This window comes from Marmota flaviventris, chromosome 17 (genome assembly GCF_047511675.1).
Source record: "Marmota flaviventris isolate mMarFla1 chromosome 17, mMarFla1.hap1, whole genome shotgun sequence".
In the NCBI taxonomy this organism is placed as follows: Eukaryota; Metazoa; Chordata; class Mammalia; order Rodentia; family Sciuridae; genus Marmota; species Marmota flaviventris.
Genome location: NC_092514.1, coordinates 71915663 through 71933259, shown reverse-complemented (window position 1 = coordinate 71933259; position 17597 = coordinate 71915663). Strand labels below are relative to the sequence as shown.

The 17597-nt window shown below is 55.4% G+C and overlaps 1 protein-coding gene across 4 annotated transcripts in view; it reads right to left on the bottom strand.

Moving 5' to 3' along the window:
* The window catches only part of Tmem104 (transmembrane protein 104), a 52575-nt gene that overhangs the window by 16107 nt on the left and 18871 nt on the right, over positions 1-17597 (bottom strand). For all 4 annotated transcript variants that reach the window (XM_071602906.1, XM_027955695.2, XM_027955696.2 and 1 more), the window contains exon 9: positions 1762-1855. In XM_071602906.1, the coding sequence (XP_071459007.1) occupies positions 1762-1855 (94 nt within the window). The remainder of the gene's footprint in view (positions 1-1761; positions 1856-17597) is intronic.

The window sequence follows — 17597 nt, the reverse complement described above, 5'->3', positions numbered from 1 at the left end:
TAGGAGGAGGGTGGGTGGCCTGCGTTTCTGCTCCCTGCTGACCCTGACCTCTGGTTACAAGTCCCACAGGGGCTGTGTCCCCACGTGGTCTATCCAGGAGCTCCCGTGACCCTGGTGATTCAAGTCCTTGTCTCCTGTCGTGACTCAGGTGGTCATGTTAACCCTGGGGACAAAACTGGAGACAGCAGCCCCAGGGTGAGGATGAACCAGATCTCACAGGGGAAGACCAGGAATCCCTCCCCTCATTCCTTGCTGGATGATGAAAGGCGCCAGAGGCTGAAGGCTCACACCTGAGCAGCGGGCTCCTGCAGGGCTCAGAATTGATCCTGGCCTTGCTCTCACGTCCTCACAAGGACAGACCAAGAGTGGAAAGAAGGTGCAGGCTGGAGCAGAGTCAAGGAAGAACTTCCAGCACTGCCATGGGTCCCTCCTAGCAGAGCGGGCGCCTTCTGCTGTCACACTCCTGGCCTGGGAGGCTGCCTGCTCCCGATGGGCTCCCTCCAGGGGCGGGCACGACTGCCTGACCAGAAGAGGGCATGAGGGCTCCTGTGCGCTTGCTGCTCACACTGAGTTGGGGGGACGAGGGAAGCACAGAGGCCAGAATTTCTGGAAGTCGTTTGGGTATACCCTTCCTCAGAGCACCACTGCCCATCCACCTGGGTCCTAGCATGGAACAAGGGACCTGTACCTGAGTCCTGATGCGGGGAAGGGCAGATGTGGAGGCAAAGGGGCTGGGAAAGACAGTGGGGAAGGAGGACAGGCAGAGGGTCCCTCTGGAACCCCCCATGCCAGGGGCAGGGCAGCCCTTGGGGACCAGGCAGACCCACGGGCCCGAGACCTCTCTAACAGAACAGCAATGGCCTTCTTTGCTTTTGTTTTTCATTTTTTAATGCCTTTATCCTTTTTCTTTTTTCTTTCTTCTTCAAGACGGGGTTTTGTTGTCTAAGCTGGTCTCAAACCATCTTCCCTTAACCTCCCGAGTGCTGGGTTGTACGTAAGCCACCGTGCCTGGCTTATCTTTGCTTTTATATAAAGCAAAACAAGTGTCCAGCGGATGCCCAGAGCACAGGCTGGGGGTGGGCAGCCGGAGCCCCACAGCTGCTCTCAGCCCAGCTGCATCAGCAGCGGCATCTGCTGAGGGGGTGGGAGGCCTGTTGGAAGTGAACAAGCTCCCGACTGCCCGCTGGTGAGGGGAAGAGACCCTGGGCTCCAGCTTTAACTCAAAGGCGTCAGCTGGTTAGAACCCATGGTGGACGGGGTGTCATTTCATGCTCTGAGATCCAGGACTCTGAGCCACACAGTGCTGCTGCCTTGGCCCCCTGGGTTTATGGCTGCCTCATGCGGTACCCACCAGAAGGCAGGGTGGTGCTGCTCTGACCTCTGCAATGGGCACAGCCTGAGCCAGGCCTTTGGCAGCCCCCTGCCGCCAGCCTGTGGGTCATCAGGGACCCGACATGATTTCTGGGAAGGAGGCTGGCCATGTGTCCGCAGTCCAGGTCCTAGCCCAGATCCAGCCACACAATGTGACCTCAAAAAAAATCACTTTTTTTTTTTGGTATCAAATTTCCCCACCAGTGAAAGGCGGGTAGGGCACCAGCCTCCTCCTCGCCCTCTGGAAAGGTCAGAGGACCAGGCAGGCTGAGTTAATGGAGGCCACCTTCACGTTCCAGTCACGGCTGGGAGCTTTCCCAGCCTCTCCGGAGAGGTGGAGGAAGGGACAAGGGGAGGAGGGCAGAGAATGGAGAGGTTCCTCAGACTCACCGATCCATCTCATGAGCGAGGTCAGGATCTGCAGGTACTTGGTCTTCTGGACGTCAAAGAAGGTGAAAGGTCCCAGGAGGAGAGTGAAGATGGCCTGGGTGGGGGAAGAGCGGTGAGGGACAGCAGAAGTGGAGGACGGGATGGCTCCCACCCACCCCAGGGCACCCGGCACTGGTGGAGGCTCCCAGGGTTCAAATGTGTCACTGTGGGCAAGTGCCAAGTGCCAGCGGTGGGACAGGAGGCCCAGAGCCCTGCCTCCCTGCCACCGCTCACTCATAATGTTCAGACACTACTGCACTTGCTGAGCAAGGCCCAGGTGACATTACAGCACTGCCCTGGCCACAAGCGCAGATCCGCTAGGAGATGGCAGCAAGATCAGGATCAAAAGGAACACCAGACATGCCCTGTTACTGGGAAGAAAGGACACAGGGAGGCAGGGACGCAGGCTCCAGCAGACAGCACGGTAGAGAGGACAGCCCTTCTGAAGGGCTGGGAGAAGAGGATTAATCAGGACGCTGTCCATCAGCCACGTTTTCATGGCAAATGGAAGGGGAAGCCGGGGGACGAGAGCTGGCGGCCGCCTGGGCTTCTTGCTCAGGAGCATGTCCTGCATTAGGGAGGGAGTCTGGGGGAGGGGAGGGGAGGGGCCTGGAGCACCAGTCCTCTTGGTCACCTTCTCTTTGGACATCAGGGTAAGTGTTTTTACTTAAAGTAAAATAAAATAAACCCTGTGTTAGAAAACTCTGTGGGAAGTTTGGACCCTCTTTGCAAAAGCCACCGGGGTAGTGTGGCTGTGGCATGGCAGACTGGGAGGGCCGCGGCACTTTAGGCTTTCCTTGCCAAAGTGGATGCTCAGGGAGCAGAAGAATTAGAAGCTGCTCCTCGGAGTTAAGATGATGGTGCCATTTCCAATCTGCCACTCGGAAGCCGGCGAGGCATCAGACCTGATTAACATTTACACTGTGCCATTTGATCATGTTAGCGCTGATGACACTCACTGGAGATGCGGCAGATGACTCTGAAGCCAGCGAAGGTGGGAAGGGGGCCCTGTGGGGAGCCGGCTCGTGGTCTTGTGATTGGGGTGCATCCGTGGCAGCTGCCCAGCCTGGGGTCAGTCCCTGTGCCAGACAGGCAGGAGCCCCACAGAAGGGGGGTGAGCCCACCCCGCCCCCACCATGAGGAGAGCAGGATGTGGGAGAAGCTGTGACCTCTTATCCAAGTCCATTATCGCTGTGAGAACAACGGCTGAAGGACTCAAGTGCCCCTTAAAGGAAAAGGCTCTAATTAGTTGGGTGGGTGAAGGCACCCTGGCAGCCACCAGGGCTGGGAGAACTGGAGAAGGCTTTCTGCTGGGAGCCTCAGAACCGCGCTGCTTCCGTTCAGGAGAGGGGAAGGAGACGTGTTTCCACGAGGCTGCGGTGACGGGGAAGGCAGAGAAGGGACTCCCCTGGCAAAGGCAAGGGCTCTCAGGCCCAGGGACAGGAGCTGGGACACGGAAACTAATGCCCACACAGCCACCACCTCTGGCCTGCGAGTCTGTATGCAGCACCATCAGCCAGTCATTTAGGAAAATTACCACTTCAGGGGAACTTTCCACTGATGAACTTCTCTCTTGAAGGATGAGAAGGGGACATCAGGTGGAAGAATAAATACAGAGCCACTTGCCACAATGTTTCCAAGTAACTGTGATCTGCAGGAAACTGGAGTCCTGGTGTGCCCAGGGCTTGGTGGCTCACCTTTGACCTGGGATGCCTCCCACTGAAAACACAGTTCTCCAGATGTGGGGTCAGAATTCTAAGGGTGGTTGACAGGGGAGGTCAGATCTCATCTTAGAGCCTTAGGATTATTTTTCAGAAGGTTCCACCACATAAGGGTAGAGGAAAACAGAACCATCCCCAAGGGTGCCTCCGTCCTACCCTTGGGGACCCTCACTCTGAGGCCTTGTCCAACTTCATCCTCCTCCTCAGTGCACCTCAGGACACAGTAGCCCCATTTTGTAAAACCCTGCGACGCAATCCTAGCCACTGAGGGCGTCCCCATGTAGAAACCAGGCACACGCCCCTACAAAAGGTAGAAGAGGACCTGTGTGTGAGGAGCAGATCAAGTGGTGGGGAGTAAGAACCTAGCGGAGTGTGAATGACAGTCGACCCCCATCTATGTTCTCATGCCGGGTCCTGGGGACGCAGATCTGTCCTCAGAAGGGGAACTCGCAGCGAAAGGGTCTTTTGGAAAATGTGACCAACAGCTGTGGAATCCATGGACAGGGGCTGGGATGTGGCTGCTTTTCCTTTTAAAGCTCAGTAGCACAGATTGGCGGCACCACTGGGGAAGCTCAGGGCCCACTGAGTGGCAGCCGACACGCGCAGACCGCCCAACAGCAGCCCTGCCATGGGCCGCAAGCTCACGCATCAGAGGGAGCCAGATGAAGACGCAGACCTTGAGCTGGGGCTAATTAAGAAACAGGTGTCCTCTGCAAATTAGCTAGAGCCACAAGGCAGCAACTGCGGGAGCAGGCATCCAGAGTGACAAAGGACAGAGACGGGAATGGTGGTGGAGCCAAGGTCTTTGGGAAGAAAGAGGTTTGGGCAGAAGGACCAGCCCCAGTCCCCTGATGGTCTAGTGGGGCAGAGTCCATCTCTGAATGCTCAGATGTGGCACTTGATGTTTTCTTTTTCCTTTTAAAAAAAGATGAAATAAAAAGCCAAGAGACAGCCTATCCTCTTGGGTCTTCCAGTCTAGCCCAGATGACATTATAAATTAGCTGGCTCCCGAGCAAATTTCCAACCCCCAAATGCCATTGATCAGTTCAAACTCAGCCTCTGTTCAAGGACTCTTGTCGCCCGAATCATTCCAGGAGGCAGGGACGCCAGTCACTGCAGACAAATGTTTTTCTTAAGAAACAAATAAAAACCCAACTCTGATTTCTAATGAAATCCTCAAACTGATCTCTGGGAATGAAGTTCATGACAGACCCGGGAGGGTGCAAATGGGGCCACTCAAAAATCTCTCTTTCCGGGTCAGTGAGCTTAGCTGCACACCAAAGTCCCCATGACAGCCTTGCCAGAGTCTTGATGGACACAAGGCAGCTCATGTTCCCAAGACGCTGCAGGCAGAACTTGGCCTCGACTCTTTTAGCATGTTCTGAAGTCTCCAACCCGACAGGGCGACCTGCCCTTCTATGTCCCCTGTGCAGCTGAAATGCACTGCCTACTCCTGTTGCTCAGGCCCCAATGTCCAGCCATCTCTAACGCCTTCCCTACTTTTTGCATTAGGTTCCTGTGGCTGCTGTAACAAGTTATCACTACCATGGGTGGCTTCAAACCACACACATTTATTTTCTCCCAAGCCTGGCAGGGCAAGGCTCTGGATAGCACAGCATGGCGCCCCCTGCAGGAGACAGCCTCGTCCTGCACATGCTCTAAGGACAGGGCTGGCCAGAGCCACCATGCTCTAGCCTCTGTCAGGTGAGACGCAAGGACAGAATAGGGAACAGACACTCCTGATCTGTATCCCAGGCCTCTGTCTCCTGGAGCCAGGAGGGCTACCTGCTCTCCAGAGCCAGGGACTGAAAGATGTGGGAAGACTGGGCTGGGCCTGGAGAATCCCTGGACAGTGTGTGATTTTGCTGAGACCAGGAGTACCACCTGCTCCAGAGGCTGGCAGCTGAGCTCTGAAGGCTCGGCCACCAACCAGAGCCCCACTTTAGATCCTCCTGAAGTGCGTGGACCCAGCTGTCCTGCTCTGGCATGGGAGAGATACACTCTCTGCTACTTATCAAAGGGGAACCTCAAGTCAAAAGCTCTTGACTTGGACCTGCTGAGGCTGAGCTGTTACCACCTGCCCAAGTCTTCTCTGGTCTGACCCCACAGCACTCAGCACTCACAGAAGAAAGGCCGTAAGTCAACATAACCTTACTTCACATACAAAACGAACCTAAGGTTGGCAGTGTACCATGTCCTTTGGTCAGCTGCCCCAAGTGGGAAGGCATGAGTATTCACATTACAAAACAAAAGCAGAGCAATTTGTCAGTGACACATGTCTGTAATCCCAGTGGCCTGGGAGGCTGAGGCAGGAGGATTGGGAATTCAAGGCCAGCCTCAGCAACTTACTGAAGCCCTGTCCCAAAATAAAATATAAAAAGGAGTGGGGATGTGGCTCAGTGACTGAGTGTTCATGGGCTCAATTCCCAGCACAAAAAAAAAAAAAAAAAAAGAGAGAGAGTAAAGCAACTGGATACCTAGCCCCCTCCCCATCCCTAAATTTCTCTGCATGTTTAGCTGGTCAGAAAGACAAAATGAAGAGTTAAATTCGGCTCTAACCCACAATTAAATCCCCTAGTTTAAGAGGTTGCAAAATCTCTGGGTCCTGCCATTTGACTAATATCTGTCACAGCCACCCTCAACCCTGCTGTCCTCCTGGCTATCAACCCTCTCCCCAAGCCCCGGCCAGGTGCTCTGTGATGATGTCACTGCCCAGTGCCGCAGGCCCCTTCCTATCTAAAAGGCGCTCACTTCTGCAGTTTTGTTCCATCCTTATGCCCATCTGCAAAGTCACTAGAGCGGGAAATGACACCCTCATGTCACTGAAGAGGAGGCAGAGGAACCAGAGAGCTTGGACCACGGTGCAAAGGGGCAGTGGGGAGATGCACAGTACTGGACCCTGGGCCTTTTTTCTCCCCAATATTTTTTAGTTGTAGGTGGATACAGTATTTTTTTTTAAATTTTATTTTACGTGGCGCTGAGGATGGAACCCAGTGCCTCTCATGGGCTGGGCGCGCGCTCTACCACTGAGCCCCAGCCCAGCCCGCGGGGCCTCTCCACTGCAAGTGTGGCACACTGCATCCTCCTGGGCTCCACTGCCCCTCCTCCCACCTCCCCTCTTCCCACCTCCTGTCCTTACATCAGGTTAATTCTCCCCTATGCCCTTACCCTTTTGAATTCTCCTCCCAGCAAAGAAGTCCCCATTTTACCCTCTTTCGTCCCCACCTTCAAAATCCTGTGTAAGTGCCAACCCACGCTGTGGCTACGCTGTTCCTCCAAGGGGACTCTGGACCAAATTCCCAAGCACACAGTCAGCACCGCTTGCCTGACTCTTGCAGGCACACACAACTGCTCCTTTTGCATGGGTTGACCCTGCACCCCCAGCAGAGTACAGGCACTTTGAGGTCAAGGACTGTGTCCTCGTTTGTCCCAGCACCCAGGAAGGGCTCTGCACACACGAGATGCAGAATCAAAAGCCAGTGTGTGTAAAAAACACTGAATTTGGAGGGGCCAGTGCCAGGGAGCAGGGGCAGTGGGTGTCATCCTGAAGTGGGGAGGGGCCAAGCCCAGTCCTGCAGGCTCGCCGTGGAGCCCACCATCCCTCCTGACACGGGCACGCCTGCACTAGCAAAGCAAACAGCACGTGGACAGCGGCACACCATCTGCCCACCACAGTCCACTCTGCGGGGAAACCTCTTCCCACAGCAGCTGAGAGGCCGGCCTCGCACTCACGAGGCCCTGCGTTCCAGCCGCAGCACGCAACAGAGAGAAATCCACACGCTCTGGTTTCGGAAGAGCAAATAAATCAAAGCGGCACTGCTCTGCCTGCTACTGTCCTCAGGGAGTGTCACGTTCTCTTGGGAAGGACACACACATCCAAGAGGGCCCCGGGGCACCTGGCCTCTGCCATCAGCACTGCCCAGGACCCCATGAAGGAGGGGACCCATGGATCGTGACCATGCTGAAACTCTGCCTGGCCTCCAGAAGAGGTGAGCGCTAAGAAGAGCTGAAATGTCCTCAAAGGAAGACCCAAAGGAGAGTCACGGTGTGGAGACAACGGAGTCACAGCCATGGGCCAGCCCCGCTCTCCCCTCACAAGACCAAAGGAAAAACCCAAAGCCTGCTTGCCGGCTCTCCTCTGGATGGGCCGAGGTGGCGTGGCTGCAGTTTCTGACTGTAACTTACACTGGTGAACTTCCCACCACTGCCGGTCCTTCTCATAAAGGGGGAGGAAGCAGGGCTCCACTCCTGGAAGAAAGGGAGGACAGGCGAGAATGCAGGGCAAACCTGCCAAGACCCTTCTCCCTGTGTCCCAACCAACCCATGGGACAGAGTGACACGCCAACCACCCTCTGCTACAGGCCACCCTAGGAAACTTCTGGGTGGGAGGCGGACAGTGAGCTGCCTCCTGGCCCGGCGGGAAGGGTCCCGCCTGGCCTCCACAGGGGTGAGTGCCCCAGGGTGGAGGGAGCGCAAAGGCCTCCTCATGTGGTGCTCCCTCCTCCCCCAGCTGAAGGCGGGTACACCTGGCCCTGATGGCCACTCGGGGCACTCCCTGGGCAATGGGCTGCTTCCTCACCAGGTGGGCGGTTCCCAAGCGCCCACTTACTGGTCTCCCTCTAACAGGGACAGCCGGTGTGTGTGGTGGCCGCAGAGCAGTGGGAAGGAGCTCCCAAGAGCCCGGAATCCAGACACAGCAGCCTCCGCTTCATGCCACCGCCAGTCAGCTCCTGGTGTCGCCACGCCAGAGGCCAGCAGCCCACCGGAGCTTACCTGCTCCAGGGCCCAGGTGTGTGTGTGTGTGTGGACTGGGTTTTTCTGTTCATTTAGCAGGGGTGAAGAAGGCACCTCTCATAAGGAGAGAGTTGGGGAAGATGGAGTGGCTACCTTAGACACACAGGGACCTTAGGGGGCAGATGACAAAACCCTCAGGCTAGGAGTGGCCCAGGGGAGCGGGTTCAGGTGGAGCTGGCCCATGCCAACCACAGGGCTGAGCTCGCTGGATTGATCCTGGAAGTGGATCAATCACCATTATCACCATTTCAGGTGATAAAGGGGCTGCTCTTGTTGGGAACGAGGGGCCGAGAGCTAACTGGGGCTAAGGGCGGCTCAGCGCCAGCCCCTTCCTAACTGGAAACTGAACTTGCAACACGCCCTTGATGTACAGAGGAGAAATCTTCAAGGACTCTATTTTTGCTACTCGAGTGGCTGTGAGCATTCTGGTTTGGGAGTTTTAATTTTTCTCACTTGAATTAAGGCTTCTGGGGATTCATCCACCAAAGGGAGGTAAGTGCGGAAGGCAGCGTGGGACGGCGAAGAGCTGCAGGCTCTGAGCCACAGGGACAGGGTGGGGACTGCATCCTGATGTCCCTGCTAACTGAGCCCTGGGGAGCTACTGCCTTCTCAATGCACATTATGTGTACACAGGTTGCAGATATCCAACAGCCCTGGCACCTGGCCCAACGGTACACATCAAATTACCAGGTCCCAGCCCATTCACCCTCCAGACCTCCCAGGTGCAGGAATACGGCCACGCAAGACCTCCATGCAAAGAATGGGAAGTCAATACTATCTTTGTTTTTTCAGATGGAATCTCCCTATAGGAGATTCCAGCCCTACAGGCTGGCTGGCCTTGAACTCCTGGGCTCAAGTGATCTTCTTCCTCAGCCTCCTGAGTAGCTGGGACCACTGGAGCATGCATCTGGCTATGATACTATTCTTACCTGATATGTGTTACCTCCAAACAAGTTCAACAATGGTTCAAGTGCACTTTAGGAGTATTTGAGTTCTTCCCAAACACAAAGATGCAATCACCCTGCAGATGACTGCAGAGAAACAGACAGGCTCTGTGGGGGACCATTAGCAGTATATGTGCACCCAACCCAGGGAACCCTTGTCACAGCCTATCTGCCCAAACTGTAGGATGAGAGGCATTGTACAATGTAGAAGAGGGCTTCTGAGCTCTGCAGAAGATCACGCTTCCACAGGAAACTGCGGAAGGAACTTTCAAAAACAATCTCCCTGGGCCGGGCATAGTGGTGCACACCTGTAATCCCAGCAGCTCAGGAGGCTGTGAGGCAGGAGGATTGCAAGTTTGAGAGCAGCTTCAGCAACGTAGCAAGACCCTGTCTCAAAATAAAATATAAAAAGGGCTGGGATGCGGCTCAGTGGTTAAGTACTCCTTCTGTGTTCAATCATTCCTGGTACCAAAAAAAAGGAGAGAGAATTGACCCTCCCTGAGGCAGTGACCCTCGTGAAGACTAGCTCAGTGAGAGGCTGACCTAGAGAACAGAAGAGTCTTGTGGCAGGAGTGGGAACTTGTACCAGAACAGGCTGTTGGGCCAGAGGCACCAACCCAACCCTGATGCAGGTGCTGCTAAGCTTTCTCCTGCCAGTCCTCACACTGTGTTTGCTTGGTGCAGGAGTAATGAGGCCAGCCGGAGCTGGGCCGACTCTTTCATCTCACTGACCCATTCCACAGCAGCAGCTAGCGTCTGCCCAACACCTGCCAGAAGGCACAGCTTGGAGGTTTCCACATCTCAAGTGTCCCTGGCTCCACCCCACCCTCCCACACCCCACAACCAGGAGGTACCTGGAGATGCCTGCTAACAGGATTGAAAGACTTAAAGATTCAGGGGATGACTGAAGAGAAAAATGGACAATTAGCCAGGTATGGTGGCACACATTTGTAATCCCAAAGACTTGGGAGGCAGGATGGCAAATTCAAAGCCAGCCTCAGCAACTTAGTGAGAGCTCATCTCAAAATAAAAAATAAAGCAAAGGGCTGAGGACTTAGCTCAGTGTTTAAGTAACCCTGGGTTCAAAACAAACTAAGACAGTCGATGTTTAAGTTACCCTAAAGTGGTATGTGCTTCTTGAACATGAGAAGTCAAGACTATACAGCTTGATCTTATCTCACCACATCTGCTGCTCAGCTGCATACTGCAGGGTGGGTGGAGAGGCAAAACATCTGCAGCTCAAGTCAAAGGCTAGTCTGGACTCGCTGGAGGATTCTGGGGCCCATGCAGAGGCAATAATAGGCCAGAAGGTAAAGATTTCAGCAGGGTTTTTTTTTTTTTTTTTCCGGAGAAGATATGCTGGGAATAGAACCCAGGTCCTTGCTCAGACTAGGAAAATACTCTGCCTCTGAGCTACATCCCTGGGCCCAGCAGGACGCTCTAAAGCAGCTGCTAAGCTGCCAGAGGAAAGAAACCAAAGCCACCCAGCTGGAGTCCAACAACCAGGCGGGGACCTGGCCTCTCCCTGGGTGATTGAGACATGGAGAAATGCTGTGCACCTGTTGGGTGCACTTGGTGCAAATCAGGCTGGCCATGTGGGGATGCTGGAGCAACTTCTGCTAGTGAAAACTGGCACTTATTTCCACTTTAGGATACCGTGGTTGAGAAGGGTTAAATACTTTGTCCAAAATCTCTCAACTAGCTACTTAGACACAGCAGGGGTTTGAGCTCAGTCATCTGCATCCAAAGCCCTCTCCCCTTGAGAGTGAGTAACCACCTCCCTTGAAAGGGCTGCCACCTCCCCACAGCCCCTTGGGTTGGCTCCCCTGGGGGAGGAGGGCAGGGCTGGGTTGGTCCCATGGCCTTAGCCTGGCACAGTCACTGTTCCTCTTGCTCTGTCATTGAGGACATGCCTGTATGGTCTCTTTCTTAGCTGAAGAGCCAGATGGCACCCGGTGGTGGCAGAGTTCCAAGTATTTGATGCTAGAGCGCAACCCCGGTGGTTTGGGGGAAAAGACAGATACTGAGAAAACCCGCAGTCATTCACTTAATGATCATAAGCCATCAGGGCTTACAAAGGATGGCCTGGCTCATCGCAAGCATGGCGGAGAGATGGAACCCAGCACCAGCAGGTTCAGGTGGCAAGATGGGGAGGCTCGAGCCAGGAGGGGGCCTTACCTGGGAGCTGCGGTGGGCCGGGGTGGGGGTGTGTGCTCAAGGTTGTGGAAGGCGGGGAGCTGGCACCTGCTCTAATAACTCCCTGTTCACACATCAGGTGCAAAGAGAAGTCGGTGGAGGGAGAGCTGGGTGGTGAGCTGCGGTGATTCACAGCGCATGGACGGTTCTGTTTCTGTTCACATCAGCCCCACAAAGATAGAGCTCCCCTAACCTTTGTTGAGGGGGAGTGTCTGCTCTGAGGGTGAGGACCAGGGCAATGACCTGACCCCCCTGGGGAAAGGTGGCACCAGCAGGGCTTGGAACTGGTCCAGTTGAGACAGTGGCCATCAGCTGTCTGTGGGCCTAAGGGCTGAGGAGGGAGGCCAAGGCTCACCAAGAGCCCAGAGCCATGTAGGTGCCAGTGTCCTTGGGGGACACAGGCCAGGGCAGGTGGGCAATGGTGGGAGGGAAGGCTGTAGGAACCTAGGCTGCCTCACAGAGAAGCACTTCTGAGTAATTCAAGCAGGGAGAGGGCAACTGGAGGTCCCTAAAACCAGGCTTGAAAGACTTGAGTAACAGAAACAATCTCCATGACCTTGGGGCAATGCTCATGCTCTGAAGGGGCAGCTTGGACCCAAGGAAGAGCTGGACTCCTCTCTGTTCTAATGAGGTTTAAAAGGGACCTTGATCACATGGACGATGGGCATGGGAAGCGGGTGAGGGGAGAATGCAGGGATGCTCGTTCCCATCCTGTGGGGACAGAGGAGTGAGAATGTCCATCCTGGTCCTCCCAGGGCCTCCTGGGAGGCAGAGTGAGGGACACCCCACCTGCAACTACGCTCTCTTCCTGACTCTCCTGGCCAAAGTAACAGGTGCAAAGACTGAAACTTCTTGGACTTGGGTCACTGTCACTGTTTAGCTCTTGGTCTTGTTTATTCACACCAGATGTAAAGGAAGTGGGGAGGACAGGCACTTTGATCTCATCCATGAGAGAAGGTGGCCATGTCTGCTTTGCCCCAAATCACCGTGGGCCAAGGAGCTACTGCAGGGCCAGGTGAGAGGTCTCCTTGATCCTGACAGGTCGTAAGTATAAGAGGACTCCAGAGGAACTGGTGGGCTGTGTCCAGAAGGACAGGGCCCTCTGGGGCACCAGTCCACCTAGCCCCTTGGCCACCTGGAACAAGGCATTCATTCCCTGGATGCCCAAATGCCAGGAAGGAACCTGCTCAGATACAGCAGGTGGGCGAGGCAGGAGCCTTGGGGCCTGCAGGGCTCTGCCTAGCCCCTGACCAGCTGGAAACCGACTGCTCTTGGGACTTGTCTGCCTCTGGGAACAGGAGGAGGCAGGGCCATGCCCTGTGCTGCCCTCTGTGAGAGGGGCCAGGTGATCACTTGACAGGCTCTCCATAGCCTCCCTTTCTCATTCCATGCTCTCTGAGCAGGAAGAGGATAGAGGTGGGAATGCTCCACACTGGAGCTGGAGGGAGGGGGGAGGGAGGAGGGAAGTCAGGTGCGCAGAGTGCGGAGCCCTGCAGAGAGGAGCACACGGGCCAAGCTGGCTCCTCCCCTTCCCTGCTGACGTCTGACCTCGAAATAGACAGGAACTGAGCAACCTTGGAGGCGGGGAAGGAGGGAAGACGGCACATCAACTGGCTGATTAATGAGCTCTGTGGAGCTGGGTGTAAGAAGTTACACTAACAACCCCAGCCTGAGATGCCCTCCATGGGGTGCTGGCACACTGTGGGGTCTGGAGCCTCCCAAGCATCAGATGCGCTGTGAGCTACGGGGGAAGCCGAAAGCACCTCCAGCAGAAGCATGAGAAGCACCTGTTGGCCTCGGGGAACAGAGCAGCCACCAGGGAACAGACACAGTGGTGCCCCTTTCCTCCTGAAGACATTCAGAGTCTGAAAACATCCTGTGCAGAGATGGGCACTACTGCTTCCTGTCTGCCCAGGAGCATCTTAGTGTTGATTCCAGGGTGTCTTAAACCAGGGCTAAGGAAGTTCTCGCCCTGCCAATTAAACAGGCCTCAGTGTCTCATGACCCTTCCTTCCAGAGTCACACTCTCATCTGGCATTGGCTCAGTGACACTCACAGCACCTCCCTTACGCTTGAAGGCTGATTAAGATGTACCTTGGTTGCTCTCTGCTAATCCACAAGACTTCCTGAGCTCGTGCTAATTAATCACATGGCACCATTAATATGCACCTTAACTGTTTGGCTCTGTGTCACGCCCTTCGTTCCGTGTATGCATACACATCTTTCTGCTGCCTGTGAGCCCTCTGGGGTCCTGTGGCTCCTTCTGCCTCCTCGGGGACAGGGTGCACTGCAGATGGTGCAGGGACAGCTCCTCCCTGCATACAGGTGTTGTGAGCCAACGTGCAGGGCGAGTGCCAGGGCAGGGACTCTGGTTATGGGGAGGGCAGTTATTATTCTGGAGTGCTTTATTTAATTAAAACATCAATACCAGGGCCCTGGAGCTCTGCAGAGCCATGGCACCTTCTGCTTGCAATATGCCCTCTGTAACAGAAAGTAAGCCTCGTTCAGGGAGCAGCCCAGCCTCCCCAAATCCAGCAGGGCCACCAAGCACCATGGACTGATCTGCAGGACAGAAGCAGACACAGAGCAGGAAACCAGCTTGGCACATAGTTTTCATTACAGACAAAACACCCAAGCACATTCCATGTTACTCCGGAATTATGGGGAAGTTGCTGGGTTCTGTAGACTACAGTTCTTTTCTGTACGTTTTTGGATGAGTAAATGGGTTTAAAAGTTAAAAGGGTGGGGAGGGATCTGAAATCAACAACTTTAAAATCTTTAAAGAACCTGAAATCATTTTTAACTCTCTGCCCAGCAATGGGCATCTTGGAAGGGGAGGAGGGTGCGCAGCATTGAGTGGGCTACTGTTTTGGGGTATGCCTGCAGCCCAGCTTCTCAGGGGAGGACAGGAGGCACGTGCACAGGCATGCGCATGTACACACTCACACTCACACACACACACACACACACACACACACACACACACACAGGACAGGGTGTAGCTCAGCCCGGAGGCTTGGAAAGAAATCTGCGCCAGGTTTTCAATGCCGATTGCTCTGCTCACAAACAAGGAGGCTCAGTGTCAAGCTTGGGGCTGGCGGATCAATGTGAAGTGTGTATAAAAATGGGCCTGAAAAAGCACAGTGCAGAAGGTCCCCAGCAGGGATGAGCACTCCCCACGGAGACCTATTTGGAAACTTCCCAACCAACTGGCCTAGCATGAGTGTGGACGGCGGGTGTGCGCCACAGCCACAGTGCCGCAGCTTCCCCAGCTCAGGAATCCATGGGGTGGGGTGGGGTCTCCTGGGCTACTGTACTTTGGTGGCCTGCTTCCGGTGCCCATCCCAGCCTAGCATCTGTCTGTTTCTCCAGCTACACAGGCTGGGTTTCGTTTGGGCTTCTGTCCCTGTGCATACGAATGCATGTTATGTGTCCCTTCACACAAGAGATGGGCTCCTGAAGGTCTATTTACAAACGGTTAATTTTCATAGAAAACCTCTTAAATGAAGCTAAGTACTTAAGGGAGACTGCAGGGAGTCCTTCTGTGAAGTAGGGAATAACTTTGTAACAAATAATTACCCCCCCGAGTTTATTCTACACATTTGGATTTTCACATAATGGAGGCTGAGAGTTGAGTGTGCTGGGTGTGCACAGGGCAAGGTCATGGCACACAAGTCCATTTTCCTGTCTCCGTCCACTGAGCAACCTGGGAAGGCCACTGCCATTCCCCGAGAGCCCAGAGTGCCCAGGCTTGCTCTGGGCAAGTGACACTTGCAAAGCTGCTCTTAATACTTTCCAGAGGAGGAGGCGGCACGGGCACTAAGCATTGTCCTTTGAGCTGGCGCATCAGGTGCTGGCCACGGCAGAGGCAGGACGTGGGGCGTGATGGACGGTGGGCTTGATGCCAGCTGACAGAACCCTTGTCCCTGAGAGCTCCATTAAAAATAAAAACCACAGTCCTCTCACTGAGCAGGAGGCGGTGGCTTGGGCCAAACACCCAAAGGCTGGGGTGGGGGAGGGGAGGCAGTCACAAGGTGGCCCAAGAAGGTGTCACCAGAAAGATGAGGTGCGGTCTTGGGCAAGGTGGGGCAGCAGCGGGCAGGTACAAGAGGGCTGGGGACTGCACCAAGACAACAGTGGCATCGGTGGGGGATGTGGCTGGGTGAGGGCTCGAGGGGTCCCCAGGCAGGTGTTGGCTCGGGAGCCTGAATTTCATTTAGAGAGGGCTGGAGGTGGGGGCAGCTACTCCCAGTGAGACACAGCTCCCAGGAAAAAAGGAAGGAAGAAAAACAGGCCTGTCCCTGTGTTATTGATTTCCTTGAAAAAGAAAGAGACAAGCTAATCCTTCCTAGTCCGTCATCTGAGCCAGTGAGCGCGGCTGCTGCTGGAGGCTGGGGCTCACTCGGTATCAGGCACCGGCTTTGTCCTGTGGCAGGTGCCTCCATTTCTGGGGAGTGGGGAAGAGATTTATTCTTCCTCAAGACCCTATCTCCAAGGACGAAGGCAGGGGCTCAGCCATGTGTGGGGGACCTGGAGACCCCTCTCCCCAGAGGCTCAGGGCCGCACTGAAGACACCTCAGCTCCTGCCCTGAGTCACACCTGGGTGTGCAGGGGCACCTTCCCCAGGTGGCAGAGCACACCCTCCTCTCCGGGGCCTCCAGAGCTGGCTGAGAAGCACTGACAAGAGGCACGCGGGGAGGGAGAGGCAGGCAGAGAAGACAGGCACCCAGGCAGTCCCGAGCACCTCGACGAGGTCACCATGGTTTCACGGAGGCACTTGGTGCCTAGACCTCAGCCCCTCCCAGGCACCGGGAATGCCCTCCTGACTTGCTCTGGTTTAGCACCAGACTGAGTCCTAACCCGTGGGAGGCAGGCAGGAGGGTGGGCACCGCACAGGGGAGGGAAGTGCCTGCTCCAGGCAAGGGCCCCAGACCCACGCTTGGATTCAGCTCCACTGACGGAGTCAGACGCCCTCGGGAGGGCCCTCACTCCAGCCTCACCAGGTTCTCGTGCACAGATCTGGGGTGGTGTTCACCTGTTTGCTCTGGGGGCAGCAGGCCACTGAAAACGGGTCGAGTGTACCACACCATGATGGGCAACACTGTGACCCAGAGTGCCCATGTCCTGTGCCATCACACTGCTCCTAAGACGTGTGGGTTCACATTGATTCCCTCCTCACTGGTCCTCCAGGCCACCTCCTGCCCCAGAACTGGTGAGAATAAATATTCAAGGGATGGCAGCGGTGACCCACTTATTAGCAGATGCCACAGCCCTGGGGCACAGTGGCTGATGTTGAAAGTACAGAGACCATGGCAGGGGAGGGAATGTCCTTGGGAAGAGGTGCTTACTTTCAATCCTACGTGAATAACCAGTGAAGTCCACTTCTCCGTCTGGGAGCAAGGGCATCAAGGAGAGGGCGCAGCACAGTCACAGGTGGGCGCACAGACGCAGAGCACTCAGCAGAGGCCACATCAGGCAGCAGCGCCCCAACCCCTGGCATATGTCGGGCTCTGAGGCTGGCACATAGATGCTGCCACCCCCAACCTCTGTGTGCAGATAGCACCAACCTGCATGTGCCGCGGGCACCAAGACTGCTTTACAGGGCAAGAGGACCCTGCAAGAGCCCCAAGGGCCAGGCTGAGGGCTTCAGCTCTGGGATCCAGAGGAAGCCACTGTCTCCCGAGCCTCAGTGTTCCCCACTGTGCAAGGAAATGATGCCACACCCTGGGTGGCTGGGAAGCCTGAATCAGAAATGCCACACCACTGGTGGTAACCACGAGCCCAGGTAGGAGGACTAGTCACCATGGGGGGCTCCTCCCATCTCCACCCCTTTAGGAAGAGGATATTTTCTTGAGTAGTACTATTTTAGGAAGAAACCATGCGGTTCACAAGGGGGGCTGCATGCTGTTTGGAATTTTGTAGCCAAAGGCCAGTACTGCAGCTTGAGTCAGAGCCAAGGGGAAGCAGAAAACATGGTCTCTGGGCCCTTCACCAAGGGCCATCTTCCATGCTGCCCTGTGCCTGAACCTCAGGGTGGCCTACACCTATAGGAAGAAGCTGGTGGGCAGGACTCTCCCACACCCTACCCCTCTTCTCTAAGGGGCTGCCAGAGGGAGCCTGGGAAAGATGGCCTCCATCTGCA